Here is a 17,218-nt window from a genome sequence, read left to right on the forward strand (position 1 = left end):
CTGAGGACGAAACAACGACTTGCACAGTCGCGATCGGTGAGCGATTTGAGCCGTGCTCGTAGCGCCTTCGCCGCTCTCGCCGCCGCCGGTCCCAAAGGAAAGCGCGAGCGAGCACGAGGGAGAGGGAGAGAAGCCGCGCGGACCAATGGCGAGCGCGGCAATGCGAGGTCCCGTCAACACCACCCTCCCGCCATAAAAGCGCGGCGCACGCGACCGGTCGCGGAGTTCCTTCTGCGCCTCGGACCTGTTCGAACGTCTCCGATCGAACTCACCAACCAACCTCCATGCCGCCCGTGTGCTGCACCTACGACCGCGCTTTCGAGCGTAGCCCTTTTTAGGGCTCCCAAGGGTGCACACGCAGTCGGAGGTACCTTCGTCCAGGGCTTCTTTCCACTGCACTGAGGATGTCCGTCTCCGACAACCCAGTGCAGGGGCCACGCGGCCCCACCTCAGCGCACTCGCCGGCGCTCAAACTGCTTCTTGCGGAAGCGAGACGGCAGTTTTGCGCCACCGCCGAGAACGAGGAGCAGCCTGTCGAGGCTGCAGCCCCATCCCCGAGGTTCCTACGCTCGGGAACCTGCAGGGACACTGCCCCAGTCGCAACACAGCGTCGTCGACGCGGCCGTGCTGCCCCGCACAACGACGACGACGGCGGAGACAACACCGGCAGCGAGAGCGACGACGACACCGCCAGCTCGCGCCGCTCTAGCAGCTGCCCGCCTTCCTGCTCCTACTCGTCAACCAGCGAGAGCAGCAGCGAGGACAGCCAGCTGACACTGGCCACGGACTCGGCGAGCAGCCGTTCCCCGTCACCCAGCGCCCAAGAAGAAAGGGTCGGCGCCCCCGCTACTGCTGAACCAACTGAGGAAGCCGTGCCTAATCGTACGCCGCACGAGCCCCCGGAACCGGAAGGCGCCCACGCCGAGACCGAGGCGAGCGCGCGCGCGGCGGAGAGCGATGCTCCCGAGAGCGTCTCCACGGCGCATGCGCCACCCTGCGACGTCACGGCGCACACGCAAGGCGATGCCCCGCCTCCACCCGCGGACCCTCTCCTCCCCGGCGCGAAGCAGCCGGGTAGGAAAAAAAACAGCCGGCGTAAGCGCCGGAACGTGCGGCCGGTGACCATCACCACCGTCGCTAAAACCGGCGTACGTTCAAGCGCCCCTCCTGCGGCACAAGACACCGCATCGACCAGTGAAGGACGACAAACCGTCCTTTACAGACCGCTCGGGAGGAAGGCCCATTTCCTTGCGGCATCACGCGATGCAATTGCCGCATTCCTGGCCGGTGTTTCGGGGACACATCGAGTCCGGCCGAACTTGCGACGGAACGTCGTGGCCGTCGACGCGCTGCCAGGCACGGACCTGTCTGCGCTGCTCGCCGTTCGGGTGATTTGCGACGTGCCCGTCAAGGCGAAGGCACTTATCGCCGACTCTTGCACGGGCACGCTCTTCAACGTGGACCCGGCGATCGATGGGCCTTCCATCCTTGAGGGTATCGAGAGCCGGGTGCCCGTACTCGCCGTCACCCGAAGCGGCGATGTCGCAACACTGCGATTCACAGGCAGAGACGTGCCGGAGGAGGTGCACCTGTTCAGGCAGCGCCGCATCGTGCGCCCGCAGCTACCGCGGCCGTTGCAGTGCGGTCGATGCGGCCTCTTCGGGCACGCCACAGCGACTTGCTCTCGCGACCCGCGCTGTCTCCAGTGCGCGGGGTCGCACGCGACGACCGCCTGTACCTCAAAGCGGACCCGATGCATCAACTGCCGAGGCCCGCACGAGTCGACAGAGCCACGCTGCCCCAACTGGCAGCTCGAGCGGCGGGTGGCGAGCATACTCGCGAGAACCGTTCCGCGCATCACGCGCAAACAAGCCCTGGTTCTCGCGAGGAGCAATGCCCCTGCCGCGCGGAATCAGCAGCCGGCCACCACCACAGCACAGCGCGCGCCCGAGCCACGATCATCGCCGTTGGTTCAGCCGGGCCGATCATTCCGTGACGTGCTGGCCGGCAACACAGCGCCGCAGCCAGCCGCCGAGAGCAGCTCTGCCCAGCCCCGCAGCACGACAACACCCGATGCACGTGACCTCGTCATAACGACGCTCGCGTCGGCATTGCGTGCACTTTTGGAATCGGTACCTGCCGACTCCCCAGCGCGCCACATGTGTGTGGCAGCACTGGAAATGCATGACGCCCTGATCCAGCATGGCTAGCACACCAGTGGGGCAACGGCCGCGCATTGTTCAATGGAATGTTCGTTCAATGCGCCGCCGACATCCAGAGCTGGCGGATGGGGCTCTTTCGGACGGATGCGACGTGCTTGCTTTGCAAGAAACCCACGTCCGCCCGGGAGAGCTCAATCTGCCGGGCTTCGTCAGCTACCACAGTGCTGCTGGCTGCGAACAGGCGTCATGCACGGCCATTCCGTGTACCGATTCCACTCATCCGGCTGGGCGATCTCGCGCGTCACTTTACGTACGCGCTGGGCTCCCTCAAGCCGTGGTGAGTGTGGACGATTTGCCGTGCACGGGCGTCGAGTGCGTGGCGGTGACCGTGCGAATCGGAACAACCGACACGTGCGTCGCGAGTGTTTACGCGTGCTGCGGCGGCCGCTGGGACAAGGAGGTGGTCGTCCGGCTGTCACAGCGTGTGCGCGGAGACCTTGTGATGTGCGGTGACTTCAACTCGCACAACACTGCGTGGGGTTCGCGCCACACCGACAGCAGTGGCCGGGACCTACTTGACGCCATCCAGCAGGCGGGTCTGCTGATAGCCAACACAGGCGTTATCACCTTCGCCCGTCGTGGCTGCGAGGGAAGTGTGTTGGATCTCTCGCTAGTGTCGGAACGCTGCCATTACATCTGGCGCCGCAGCCCCGACATGCGAGGGTCCGACCACTACCCCATCCACCTCGAGCCCCGCCGTGCCGCCCACCTGCCGACGCGTGCGTACAGTGTTGTGAATTGGCCGCGATTCCGGGAACTGTGTGCTACTGTGCCAGTCTCGGAGGGCGGCATGTTTTTTCAACACATCGCGCAGTGCGCGCGTGCCGCGTCGACTCGCTGTGTCGTGCCGGCCGGGACGCCCGTTCCTGACATCAAACAGCTGAACCTCCGCGCTGCGCGTCGCAGAGCCGAGAGGCTAGCGCTGCGCTCGGGCCAGCGCGAGCATTGGACTGTGTACAACCGGCTGGATGCGGTATGCCGTCGCCACGCGAAGCAGCGCCGCAACGCCAGCTGGTCCAGCCTCTGCTCGTCGCTGGAACGGGCGAGCGTGCGATCGAGCCCGTGGCGAATCCTGGGGGCGATCCTGCGGCCCCGCCTTCCACGCTGCCCCGCCCTCTCCATCGCCGTGGCGCGCGGCATCACGAACGGTCGGCTGGCCGAGCTCCTCGCTGAGACGTTCTGCCCGCCGCCCACCGTCCGTCCACCAGCGCCGCACGTGCTGCAGCCGCAACCGCACCCAAGGCGCGAGCTGCTTGCCCCGGAGCGCTACTTCCCATCGGCCGGGATCCTCGAGGACATCAGGGCGCTGTGCGAGGCTGACTTCACTATCGGTGAGCTTCGCACAGTGCTCACATCGAGGAAGCGCCGCTCAGCACCAGGTTCCGATGGCGTCACATATCAGATGCTTAGGAACCTGGATGGTGACCAGCTCCTGCTTCTGCTTGACGCATACAACCACGTCTGGCGGACCGGCAGCATCCCGGACGAGTGGAACGAGGCGGTGGTCGTCCCGCTGCTCAAGGCTGGCAAGGCAGCCAGCAATCCTGCCTCGTACCGGCCCGTTTCGCTCACCTCCGCTGCTGGCAAGGTGCTCGAGGCCATGGCGCTGCGGCGGCTCGAGTGGATCACGGCGGCGCTCGACACCTTTGCGGCGGAGCAGAGCGGCTTCCGGCGACTCCGGGCCACAGCAGACTGCCTTGCCGACGTGATCGCCACGCTGGAGACAGCGAAGCGTCGAGGCGAGGCAGGCTACCTCGTTCTCCTCGACGTCGAGAGCGCCTTCGACCGCCTGCCGCACGCCACCATCATGGACGCTCTCGATGCGCTCGGGGTGTGCGGACGAATGCGGGGCTACATTGCAGCATTCCTTGGCGGCCGGACGATGCGGGTGCGCGTTGGGGGAGCGCTCAGTCGGCCGCGTGCGGTTGTGACAGGAGTGCCGCAGGGCAGCGTGCTTAGCCCATTCCTGTTCAACCTCGCGCTGGCACGCATCCCCGACTACATTCCCCAGTTCCCGGCGCACGAGGTTCGTGTCGCAGTGTACGCGGACGACATCGCGTTGTTCGCGATCGGCCCCACCAGCGTCGGCTATGCGGTGCGTGCTTGTGTGCAGCGCGCGCTGGACGGGGTCGATGCTTACATCAGCGGCATCGGCCTCACCCTCTCGGCAGCCAAGACCAAGGCGCTCATCGTGCACCCAAAGTACGATGGGCAGTACCGCACGCCGCGCTTCACCCTCCATGGAGTGCTACTTCCGTGGGAGAAGCGGGTTCGCTACCTTGGCCTTGTCATCGACCGACGGCTGAACTGGTGTGCTGCAGTAGCTGCCCTGCGGAAAGGTGCCGCGCAGGTGGCGGGCGCTGCGCGATCCCTGCTCGCTCGTGGCCAGGGCTGCTCGCCGTCTCTCGCACTACGCCTCTACAATTCCGTGGCCTCAGCGCGGATCTTGTACGCTCTACCGCTGGCGGACCTGCAGCCAACGCAATGGAAGGTGATGGACGCGGATCACCGAGCCGTCATCCGCCAGTTCCTGTGCCTCCCGCGATCTTCACAGAGCGGCGCCACTCTCGCCGAGGCGGGGGAGACACCCATCTCTCTCCGTGCCGAGGGGCGCGCCCTCAACCACGTGGAGCGCCTACATCGCTCGCGGCACGGCCAGCAGCTGATCGGCCGGCTGCACTCTCTCCCGAGCTCCGGCATGGGTCGCCGCGCCGCCCAGTTCGCCAGCCTGGTACGGGGTGGCGCCACGTGTGCGTGGCTTGCTCCGCCCCCGCATCGAGAGCGTCGTCTGCTCGTCCGCACGACCATCCCTGGCGTTCGAGGCAAGCGCAATACAGCGCTCTGCGCCTTGCAACAAGAGACGGCTGCAGCCATCAGCGAGCAGCTGGCCGGCCGGGTGCTCGTCTTCACCGACGGCTCCGTCTTGCGGGACGGTGCTGCTGCTGCCGCGTGCGTAGCTCCTGAGATCCCCGCGCACAGTCAGTGCCGCGTTTTGAACGCGGTCTCATCTACGCACGCGGAGCTGGCGGCCATCGACTTGGCGGCCGAGCTCATTTACCAGCGGCGCATCCCTGCGGCGGCCATCCTGACGGACTCCCGTGCGGCACTACACATGCTGTCCAGAGCCGACCAGGGACCCCCGCTGATTCAGCGCCTCCTACACAAGATGCGTGGCGTTTGCGAGCAGGGATGCGACCTCGTTCTGCAGTGGGTGCCTGCCCACATCGGCATACACGGGAACGAGGAAGCGGACCGGCTCGCGAAGGCCGCACACACTGCGCCAGTGCCCCGGTCGCTCGTGGTGACTCCTTTTGACGTCGCCCGCCACACCGTGGCCATCATGCTACGAGCGAGACACCCGGACGCCCGCGTCGCCAGTGGCAAGCCGCCAAAGTTGCTGCCACGTACGGGCCTTCACCGACGAGACCGGGCGCTGCTGCTTCGCCTCCGCATCGGCTGCTACCGCACCGCGGCAAGGACACACCGCATCCAAGGTACGGGGAGCCCTCTTTGCCTCAAGTGCGCCGATGTGGAGGACTTGGAGCACGTGCTGTTACGGTGCCCTGCGTACTCTGCTCAGCGCGACGCGCTCACGAGCGCTTACCGCCGCCTCGGACTGCCGTGCGACAACACCGAGGCGCTCCTGTTCCCGGTGGCGCACTCGTCGTTGACCGGACGCGCCTTCGTGGCGCTGCTTGAATTTTTGGACGGTGCCGATCTGTACGAGCGGCTGTAGCCGCCGCGCCTTCCTGACGTACCCTTACCGCTGGGCTATCTATCACTCTTTACTCTATTTTTCTCTACTCTTTTTGTCCCTTTCCCCTCACCCGTACAGCGCCGTGGAGGTGCCCTCGCACGAGAGGCAGTAACAGCGCTGTACTTATCTCTTCCTTTTCCCCTTCTAAAACCACTCACACACGCGACCGGTCGCGCGTATTCCGATCTCGTTTGTTCGGCTACTGACACTGCCGCGATGCCTCCCCAGCCCAGCGGTAAGGCCGTGAAGAAGGCCGGCAAGGCGCAGAAGAACGTGCGCGCCACCGACAAGAAGAAGAAGAAGCGCCGCAGGAAGGAGAGCTTCTCCATCTATATCTACAAGGTGCTGAAGCAGGTGCACCCGGACACTGGAGTCTCCAGCAAGGCCATGTCTATCATGAACAGCTTCGTGAACGACATCTTCGAGCGTATCGCCGCGGAGTCGTCCCGTCTGGCTCACTACAACAAGCGCTCGACCATCACGAGCCGGGAGATCCAGACGGCCGTGCGTCTGCTGTTGCCCGGTGAGCTGGCCAAACACGCCGTGTCCGAGGGCACCAAAGCCGTCACCAAGTACACCAGCTCCAAGTAGGCGACCGAGCGCTCGTCCGCGCAGCCAACACCCAACGGCTCTTCTCAGAGCCACCCAAGGTGTCTGCATTGGCATTGGGATGTAGCGAGAATCTCGACAATTCCGTCCGTTCCCTCTGTTTGACGCTTCCTCGTTTGCAAACGCCAGGCGCGCGCTGTTTGCGTTCTCGTTGTGACAGCGCGTGCGCTGAAAGATTTGTAGCAGAAACGCACAGAACGCCATGCGCTCAGCACAACAACACACACACAAAAAGGGACTCTCACGCGCCGATAGGGCCATTTTACTCCGCATTGGCTGCTTCAACACAGCGCAGCGGATGTCTCGCCATTCAGTTCCGTTTGCCAGAACTGCACTGCTGGCGTTGATGAAACTCTCGCACACGTACTTCTCGACTGCGCCGCATATATCTCAGCTCGTGAAATCCTAATCGACGCCCAGGACTCCCCATAGCCCGTCCCGAGGACTTTCTGTTTCCTAGGGGTCTTGCGGGTTTACTCAAAAGAGCCTTCCCAGCTCTCATTGATTTCTTTGAGTCGTCGAACCTTACCACGCGGCCATCGGCGCCGTTTCACGCTTCTTTTCTTCACGGCCTTACGCTCGTCCTCTCCCGTATTTGTTTCTCTTCACTCCTTTATTCGCCTTACCCTCCCCCGTGCAGTACTGTTGAGGTGACCTCCTAAGCGAGAGACTGTTGCGGTACTGCACTCTTCTCTTCTTTTACCAGTTCAACGTCACTTACTACTACTTCTTGTTTACAAACACGCGGCGCGCGCTGTCGGACAGCGCGTGTGCTACAACTTTTGTAGCAGAGCCGCACAGGAAGCCATGGGCTCAGCACAACAACACGCACAAAGCAAGTATGGGATGGGGCGCGTGAGGCGACTCTGCGCGAGCGGCCACGTTCGCCTGCACTAATTACCACGGCGCGTGTTTCACACACCTAGGACGATGAGGCGGTCGTTGCTGCACATTTACTTAATTCTGGTGTAGCGTAACTTTTAAAAGCAGGCAGCCCTCATCCCTCTTTTGTTTTTTTCACGCTTTATGTCTTCTCTTGTTTCGACGCGCTTTTAAAAGCGGGTCCTGAGGTGTGCCTTCATGGCTGCTAGAATGCCCTCTCGGCGGCCGCCCGCACGTAGGCAGCAGTGCTCCGGACTGAAATTCAGAGCCGCGCCATGCCAGTGCCGCATCGCTGTAGCAGTGGCTGGCGAGCGGAAATGGGTTAGCACGTTCACGAAGCAGCAGTGCGTAAGGGATATTTTACACTGTTATTACAAATGTATGTGTGAGTGGCTTTAAAAGGGGGAAAAGGAAGAGATAAGTACAGCGCTGTTACTGCCTCTCGTGCGAGGGCACCTTCACGGCGCTGTACGGGTGAGGGGAAAGGGATAAGAAAGGGTAGTGAAGAAAACAGAGTATAAAAGTGAATTATTACAAATGTAAGCTCTCCGCACACTTACATAGCTAGCGGTTTCGCGCGCGCCCTGCGTATAGCTGCCTTCGTACGGGGCGACGGGAGAGGGAGGAGGTCGGAGCGCCGTCAACAATGCCCTCTCTCTCTTCCGTCCCCTAGAATGCTGAATTGGGCTCGCGCGCGCGTCTTACGCTGGTTTCGGTGACGTTATCTGCGAGGCTACGTAAGCTATCGCGACGAAATTTGACGGTCGTGTAGGCACCAGTGAGCGGTGCCGGCGTGCGAAATTTGAAACGCCTGAGGCGAAGAGAGCATGAACGCGCCCTGTTTTGCGACTAGTGATCAAGGGAACGATGTTGGCGTGGCTGAGTTTGAAGTTGTGCGCACGGTGTGCTTTGCGGCAATGACCAGAGTGCACTTGCAAGCGTATCCGAGCTACCGGTGAACAGAACGAGTAATCATAATTACGAGAACACAATAAACTTGTTCCTGGGGCGCGACACGAGCAGTGAGTGCGTGCAGCATAGGACAATAACGTTGTTGACACGTTCATTTATTTATTTTTTTTTTTTCTCTTGGCGCGTCGAGCAAAAGAAGAAGTGAGGCGGGTTGAACATCAGCAGTCAGAGGTGCCAAAGAGAAACAACATGAGAAAAAAAAAAAAAAAAAGTAAGCTCCGCGATTGTGTTACGAAGCCACTTGTCTCGAACTCAGTGCGTGGCCTAAGAAGGGCTCAGTGCAGCCACCCGCGACTCACTCGCGAAGAGAGGCCGCGCTGCCCGTGAGCCAATCGGCGCGCGTTTCGCCTCCTCGCCCTCTTTTTTGCGGCGCGGCTTCCTCGCTCGGTCGCGGCGCAGGGACTCGGCATTCGCTCTCCTGACTCGCTTCGAAGCAGCAGCAACAGCCGAGATGTCTGGACGTGGCAAGGGCGGCAAGGGGCTCGGCAAGGGTGGCGCGAAGCGTCATCGTAAGGTGTTGCGTGACAACATCCAAGGCATCACCAAGCCTGCCATCCGTCGCCTCGCTCGCCGTGGTGGTGTCAAGCGTATCTCTGGCCTGATCTACGAGGAGACACGCGGTGTGCTCAAGGTGTTCCTCGAGAACGTGATCCGGGACGCCGTCACCTACACTGAGCACGCCAAGCGCAAGACCGTGACCGCCATGGACGTGGTGTATGCCCTCAAGCGTCAGGGCCGCACCCTCTACGGTTTCGGAGGCTAAGCAGCACGCGTGCGCGCCGTCGTCTGCAAGCAGCGCATCAGCTCCTCTGAAGAACCCAACAGCCCTCTTCAGGGCTACCCACCTGGTGCTTCGGCAGTGACGCGCAGGATTTGCGATCTCCTGCTCCGTTAGCCCTCTTTTGCATGCCATTATCTCGCATTCGGCCGCACGAGACGCGCGGTGAACTTGGGTCAGGTGAGCGAGCGCAACCGCATGTATTTGCAAGGCGTGGTAGCATTGCTTTTCGCCCTCGCAAGGCGAGCTTTGCTCGATTGCATTTGCGCTCGCCACTGTGTGCTGTGTTGCTCCCATTTCAGTCGCCGTCAGTCTGTCCGAGTTGCGACGTGGCGGTCGTTCGTGCAGCTCAGTTGTCGCCTTTGGTTGGACCCTGGTAGAGGCAACCAGAGTGGAATGATGATTAAAAGCAAGAGGTAATCATAAGCTCGTCGATGCGCATTTTGTCGCTTTGAAGTGGCTCGCTTCCTCTACTCCCTTGGAGAAGAGTACGAGCCGCGCGGCAGCGGGCGCATTTCAGTTAGGTAAGTTTTATATTTGACAAAGATAGCTCATGTGGGTACGCAACAAAGCAAAGCACGAGGAAAATATTGCCGGGCACGGGCCAGTGTGTAACAGCTGAAAGCGAGTTTTCTACAGGCAGCGTTTATTTGTTCTTTCCAGTGCAAGCGTTAAATGATTGAGCCTACTGTGTCTTAGCTCAATTCGCATGGCTTCGTTGGTTTGCGTGTGTGCGTCGGAGAAAGAATAACGAGCCAGTCCTCTTGCCCTACGAGCTGAGCGCCCGTCGTGTCCCTCGTCTAGCCTGCGGTTGTTGCAAGCCACCACCGTGCGATTCACAATTGTGTAACTCTTTTGAGCGACGCAAATGAATGCTAAGGTGAGATTAGCTAGTTAACTTTCGCTAGAACCGAGCTCACTGCGTTGTATTCAAACGGACGAGGGTGCGCGCGGTGGACACCGAGGCGCGTGCTGTTTTCATTGATGCTGTTGTTTGTGATACTTGTGTACAGGGTCACAGTGGGATTTCTTATTAGCGCGCTATAGGTGATAAGCAGTTGGTTCGATGCCTACGTGGCTCTTCTTGCAAGCCAATGCACTCCTTAGTTGACCAGAACAAGCGGAAAATAAAATAGAGGAGCAGAGCGGCGAAGTGTGCTTACTGAGACAGAAATATGCTTGCACAGTGCAGACTCACTTTCTCTCGTTATTTCTATACGACTGGCTCTTTCGTCATGCGTGCGTGTAGGTGATGCTGGGCGACCCTTGTTCGCGCCATATACTTAGATCGGTCAGGAAGCGGGCGCTGGACATGCGCTGTATTTAAAGAAAACAAAACTTTTTCGAGCGACGTATCCGTGCATGCCACACGCCGCGCGAGCTGGGGAAAAAGAGAGAGAGGGATGGGCGATTTGAGCGGTGCATCACGTATTTGTCGAACTCTTCGCCGCCAGAGGGAGCCGCCTGTCCTACATACGAACATTTGTCCTTGTGGCAGCTTATGTCCGGCGTATTACGCGCTGTAAGGCGGTTGCGTAATGGCATGGACGCGCCAAAGTGCACAAGACTACCTCTTGCCGCTGCATCCCTGGAATTTCGTGTATGTGCAAGCTGCTGTACAGAAAGATTCCGAATTCGAACCGGCTCCCTCACTCGTGGCACATGTATTGGCACGCGAAGGTAAGAGAAACTGACACACGCCGGCCGTCGTCATTGCACGGATTTCGCATTCGTGTTGCGCTTAATGAAAGCCAAGCTCGCGCCTATTATTTTACATTTGTCCCACGAAGCCGCCGGGAAATAGCAACGTGAGGTGATGGCCAAACAAGTCAACAAATGGGGAAGGAACAGTCAGAGAAAATGTACGGGCCCCTTGCTTTGAAGAAGCGTGGCACCATTGGTTTATTTCTTTTCGCTTGTCTATGTTTGGATTACTACTGCGAAGTCACTGGCATGTGCGTGCAAAGGGCATAGCCGAGGACCAAGCAAGGCGTACACAGTGATGTGTACGCCTCTCATGACAACAACGGGTTGTCATGAGAGAACTACTGCAGCCATGTAAACAAGGTTCTTGTTGCATGTGAGAAAGAAATGTCTGGTGGTGCTGTGACGTTCCTTTTTTCTTTTTTTTTTTCCTTCCATAATGCTCGAGTACTGGCAGGTTAAGAGGTACAAAGTTTCATATCTCAACAATACAAAGCGGTACCGCGATCGTGTGAGCTGCACACAACTACTCACGGAAGTTTTGTCTAAAAATTTTTATCCCACCGAAAACGCCTGTAACGTCTACGAAGGTATTGTAAAAGCCATACTCACACATGACTGGTATATCTCATCGAGGCGTGTAAATTGTGTTCCCTTTATACATATCGCCTTGTGCAATTAACAGAATTTCCAAATCCAGTTCCATCGCTGTGTGACGGAGCCTTCAAGCGCACAGTGGAACTGTTTTTTCTCTCTTCCATTTCACAGTTTTCCACACTCACTGAGAAAATAAAAAAAAAAGAATATTAAGAAAGAGGCAGAGCTCGGCATCAGTTGAAAATTGCACTGTTGCAGGCGCGGCCTTTGAACATCTTCGTTTACACGCAATTAGGCGCACCAAATTCGGTGCATTAGTTGGCGAGGAAATACATTTCTCCCGGCGGCTGCCGAGCTGGAGCTTCGCTATAAGATGACAACAACGCCGTCGATCCTGTGGCGAAGTTGCGTGCGTGAATGAAATCGAAAAAGCTAGCTGACGAAATGTAGGCACTGTATAGAGCAAAGTGTTGCGTTTCATGAGTGTTTGTCAAAACATGGGTGTCCCTTGCAAGTGCGAAAACTGTGTGCCGAATGCGTGGCACGGGGAAGCCGCGCTTGGGATCGCGCCTGCGAAGCGTTGGTTGATGCTACCTTGACATATTGTTTAAGGACCCTTCATACACACGGAAGTACCGCTTGCCTGTCCATAGTTTTGAGGCCCCAATTAGTTGCCCATGTCTCCTAACGCGCGTTCAACACCTGTCAATATTGTATTCCAAATTCGCTCTTAGAGCGGAAGTACATCGTTTTCCCTGCAACTCTCAAGTGGTGCTGGTAGTCCGTACGTGAGTTTGTCGTTAATCTTGCGAGGCGCATGCGTTCTTCTATGCGTGGACGGCAAAGTGCGGTACTGGAGTGTCTGCACATGCGAGACGGTTTGCCTCCGAGTGCGGCCAAAACACGACGTTGTTGCCCCTCGAGAAGGCACCGTGGCGCGCACTTGTAGTTCGTGAAACGAGCATCAGCATGATCAAATCAAGGCAGTGGACAAGCAGTAATGTACCCTAAACCTGCCACCCATCTCCGTCGCGCGGAGATCGCGATAACAGCTCCGATGGCGTTGGGCGTGGAGCGCTAACCACTGTCGAGATCAGTGGTGTGGTCTCACACTCGGCACTGGCAATTCGCGACGCGCGGCGGTATAAGCGAGATTGTGGTGTTGGCTGAAACGGAAGAGAACAGCGCGGCATGCTGTCGTGTTTAAACTCAATTAAACCGCCTGCGAATGTGCTTTCCTTAGCCGCGAACAGGGCGGCCGCGCGAAAACGTGCCTCCTCCAGCATCCTGGCGAACGGCGGCGGCGTGCGCACCGCCCGAGACGGCTGCGCTGGCGCTGGCCAATCGGCGGGTGACTTGGAGAGGAGAAGAGTAGTGCGGCGAAGCACGACGCGCGCGGCGCAGGGGTCATTTTCACTCCGGCAGTCGACGACTTCGGACGCTCGCTCCGTTCGCCATGGCCAGGACCAAGCAAACCGCCCGTAAGAGCACCGGTGGGAAGGCTCCGCGTAAGCAGCTTGCTACCAAGGCTGCTCGCAAGAGTGCACCTGCCACAGGAGGGGTTAAGAAACCGCATCGCTACAGGCCTGGGACCGTGGCCCTTCGTGAAATTCGCCGCTACCAGAAGTCGACCGAACTTCTCATCCGCAAGCTGCCGTTCCAGCGCTTGGTGAGGGAAATCGCTCAGGATTTCAAGACCGACCTCCGATTCCAGAGTTCGGCTGTGATGGCCCTTCAGGAGGCCAGCGAGGCCTACCTGGTCGGTCTCTTCGAGGACACCAACCTGTGCGCCATCCACGCCAAGCGCGTTACCATCATGCCGAAGGACATCCAGCTGGCCCGGCGCATCCGTGGCGAGCGCGCCTAAGTTCGGCCGCTGTCTGCGCCGCAGCCTCGGTCGGTCAGGCAAGCAACACAAAACGGTCCTTCTCAGGACCACCTACATGTTTGCTTCGGCCACGGGAGCACGCGAGACCACGTACTCCAACCGTACCCTCTCGGTCTGTCTGTTCTGTTGTTGTTTTTTTATTATTAATATTTGTGCGTGTGTGTCTGTGGTGGGCTGCCGGTGCGAGGTGTTGCCTCGTTTGGTATGCATATGGTAAGTATTGCGCGCGCTCGAGCACGAACAAGAAGAGAGAGGAAAATAAAAAAAAGAAACAAAATGCGCGTTCGTTGCGAAACGGTTCGCGCATTCATGCGAAGAAGCCGCGCCCCAAAACGAAATTAACGCGGCCGATGTTGCGTGCAAGCTTTCGTGTATTGGAATGCCATGCGTGCGTTTGTTCACGTTCCTCATGCATACCTGCCTGGCTCATAAGTAAGTGCATGCTGGTTGCGGATATGGCCCATTTGTTGTTTGTTTTTAAGGGCCCATATCACAGTCCACTACGCGAATTGCAGTGAGGCTCGTGCCTGTGCGCCCCCGGACACCCTGAAGCTCGCTTTCTATCTACATTCGTGCACTGACATGCCAGCTAGCTAGCAGCAGCAGCAGCGTCAGTTCAAGAGTGGGCACGGTTGCGATAATTCAAACAGAGGGAAACGGGCGCAGAGAACGGGATTGCCAAGCAAAACCCTGCCGTCACACGCATTTCGGTGGTCCTGACAAGGACCGTTGGGTTGTGCGACGAGCGCGACTGTAGTCCGGCGGCTGGGAGCTCGCTTACGCCTTCTTCTCGGTCTTCTTTGGGAGAAGCACAGCTTGGATGTTGGGCAAGACGCCGCCCTGCGCGATCGTCACGCCGGAGAGCAGCTTGTTCAGCTCCTCGTCGTTGCGGATGGCGAGCTGCAGGTGGCGGGGGATGATCCTGGTCTTCTTGTTGTCACGAGCCGCGTTGCCAGCGAGCTCGAGCACTTCGGCAGCCAGGTACTCGAGGACGGCCGCGAGGTAGACGGGAGCGCCCGCTCCGACGCGCTCGGCGTAGTTTCCCTTGCGCAGGAGACGGTGGATACGGCCCACGGGGAACTGGAGACCCGCGCGGCTGGAACGCGTCTTGCTCTTGCCCTTCGCCTTGCCGCCTTTGCCGCGTCCGGACATGCTGGTGCTGTTGCTGAGACTGTACCGTTGTCAGATGGGAGGAGGACTTGGCACCTTTGAAGGCACCGCGTCCATGAGCATACATATCTCATCAACCCATCATCATCCGATACGTCGACCCCGGTACTCCCCCACAACCCGGGTTGACTGGGTGGGGGGACTTGGTTCGGGCCAACGGTCCTTCCCGGACAAGGGGGCTGTTGTGGTGCAGCAACACAAAGTTACCGCACGCAACACACAAACAGCCATGCTGGTCGTACAGGACTCGAGCCTGACTGACCTTCGGACTGCCTCGGCGCAAAAGAGGCTAAGGCATACAACCATGCAGAGCACCAAAGCCGTCCACGGAGCAGCGCGACCAACCAAGGGTGCGCCGCCACCGGTTCTAGCTCTGGGTTCCACTGAACCAAACAAAACCCCGTAGATCGACTGGCGCACACGGCCGAGTCGAGCGACCTTAGGAGCATGCATCATAACTTAATGGAAAGCTTTCCGCCTGACTCATCAAAAATTACCGCAGGACGGGCCCACACTTCGAGAAACTTCTTCTCGCCCAAGCGGTGCCGCTCCCGGGTGAGATGGAACCAGACCTCCTTCCGTGCTTTCGCAAGCACTTCGTGAAGGCCCGGCGCCCCCCTCCCGAAAACTGCATCGCAGCGTGCCAACCAAACTTGGTAGGAGCACTCAGCGAGGAGAAGCACGAACTGGTTGACCGCCTGATTAGGCAAAGGGTGCAAAAATCGGACTGTCTGATAGGGAATGCCTGGGAGATTAAAAAGACTAGCAATCCTACGGAGAAGAGCTGCAGGAAGCAAACACTGCGCAAACGCATGAACCGTGTCCTCACGAGCGCCACAGAACGGGCACGCTCCACGAACCGGGACGGCTGTGAAGGGCCCGTAGCCCAACGGCAGGCACCCTCGCGCCAGGCGATACATGAAAGTGGCACGCCTAGCGTCGAGGAAACCGGCCGTGATGAGCTTCCAGTTTGGCCTGTGGATGGACAGGTCATACATATGGCAATGCGGGGGGAGGCCTGGGGTGAGGATGTCTACTAACTCTTGGAGTGGAGTTGAAACTACGTCGATGTCGGGGCGAACCGTGCGGAGGCTGACCAAAGAGTTGGCAGCCGCCGCATAAATGGTGGATGGGGTTCCTGAACGAGGAGCACAGTGGGAAAATGTGCTCTGCGAAAACAAGCGGAGTCGGGTGCTAAGGAAAAACGAGGTAAAGCTTCGAGTCAGGAGCATATCCGAGTTAAGAGCGACCTGGGTCCATCTGACGTGTAGTGCGGTAGCCACGATGCCCAGGTCGGGAATTCCGAGTCCTCCCTTATCCCTGGGCAGCTTGAGCACCCGCCTAGCTACACAACCAGTTGTACCCTTCCAAAGGAAGCGAAAGAGAACCCTCTCCAAGATGAGCTTGGTTCGGGTTGAAACAGGAGACACACACGCCACATACGTCAGGAATGAAAACAAAAGTGAGCGCAGGATTGTCGCTCGAGCAGTCAATGGGCATGACAACGCGCTGAACTGCTGAATTCTGGTTTCAAGCTTCTCCTTAGCCTGTTGCCAGTTTTCAGGAGACAGACCATCTGGTTCGAATTGGAAGCCTAGAATGCGCAGCCGCGTTTTCACGGGGAGACCATGAACGGGCTGCGGACTGGACGGAGTGGAGTTCAAGTACATGGCTGCACTTTTCGACCTATTCAACCTTGCACCACTCGCCCCGCAGTAACTGTCCATGACCTCCAAGACGCCGCAAACTGAGGCTTCGTCCGGGACGACAATGGACAAGTCATCCGCATAGGCAAATAGCGCGACCGGAGGGGAACCTGGTGGGAGTAGGAACCTGCCAATTCTGCGGTCACAAGACAACCTCTGCAGAAGCGGTTCAAAAGCGAGCACGTAGAGGGCAGGTGAGAGGGGGTCCCCCTGCCGTACACCACGCCCCACAATGAACGCCTCCGAGACGCGGTCCCGTATGACAACGGCAGAAGTCGGTCGAGAATACAAAGCTTGGACCATCTGCCGAAAACCCACACTAAAACCAGCCTCTTCCAAAACACGGAAAAGGTACCTATGGCTAATAATGTCGAAAGCCTTCTCCTGATCAAAGGAGCAAAGAATACCTGGAAGTTTCCTGGTGTTTGCCCACAGGAGAAGGTCCCTCAAAGCTATACCGTGAAGCTGAGTAGAGCGCCCCTGGACACTGCATGCCTGGTACGGACCCAAAACAGTGCTGAGCGCTGGTGTGAGTCGCGTACACAGACACTTTGCTATGAGCTTATAATCGCAGTTCAGAAGCGTGATTGGACGCCATGCTCGCAGATCAGTGCTCCTCGACTCGTCCTTGCAAAGGAGAGTGATTAGCCCTTCTCGTTGAGACGCTGACAAAGTCCCTTCACTGAGTAGCCGGTTCACCAGTGATGTGAACGGCTTCCCTAACATTGTCCAAAATTTAACATAAAACTCGACTGTAAGACCATCGGAACCTGGACTGCGATTGCGCTTCATAGACTTCAAGGCAGAAAATAGCTCGTCCTCATCTATGGCTGAGTCGCACACTTGCGGCGGCTCAGCTGGTAAAACAAACGGAAAAACAGCTGGAGAGGCAACTGGTTCGGCATACAAAGACATGTAAAACTGCCTCGCCAG

The 17,218-nt window shown here is 58.7% G+C and overlaps 1 protein-coding gene across 1 annotated transcript; it reads left to right on the top strand.

Annotated features, from left to right (window-relative positions):
* The first annotated feature begins 404 nt into the window (after nucleotides 1-404).
* On the top strand, nucleotides 405-2,210 carry LOC139054067 (DNA translocase FtsK 1-like). Its single transcript, XM_070530586.1, has one exon. It carries the CDS (start codon nucleotides 405-407, stop codon nucleotides 2,208-2,210), a length of 1,806 nt encoding a protein of 601 aa, XP_070386687.1.
* Nucleotides 2,211-17,218: the final 15,008 nt, after the last annotated feature.

Source organism: Dermacentor albipictus, unplaced genomic scaffold (assembly GCF_038994185.2).
Source record: "Dermacentor albipictus isolate Rhodes 1998 colony unplaced genomic scaffold, USDA_Dalb.pri_finalv2 scaffold_555, whole genome shotgun sequence".
Lineage (NCBI taxonomy): Eukaryota > Metazoa > Arthropoda > Arachnida > Ixodida > Ixodidae > Dermacentor > Dermacentor albipictus.

Coding starts and splice junctions, on each gene's coding strand:
- LOC139054067 (XM_070530586.1), top strand. CDS start 405: ATGTCCGTCTCCGACAACCCAGTGCAGGGGCCACGCGGCCCCACCTCA.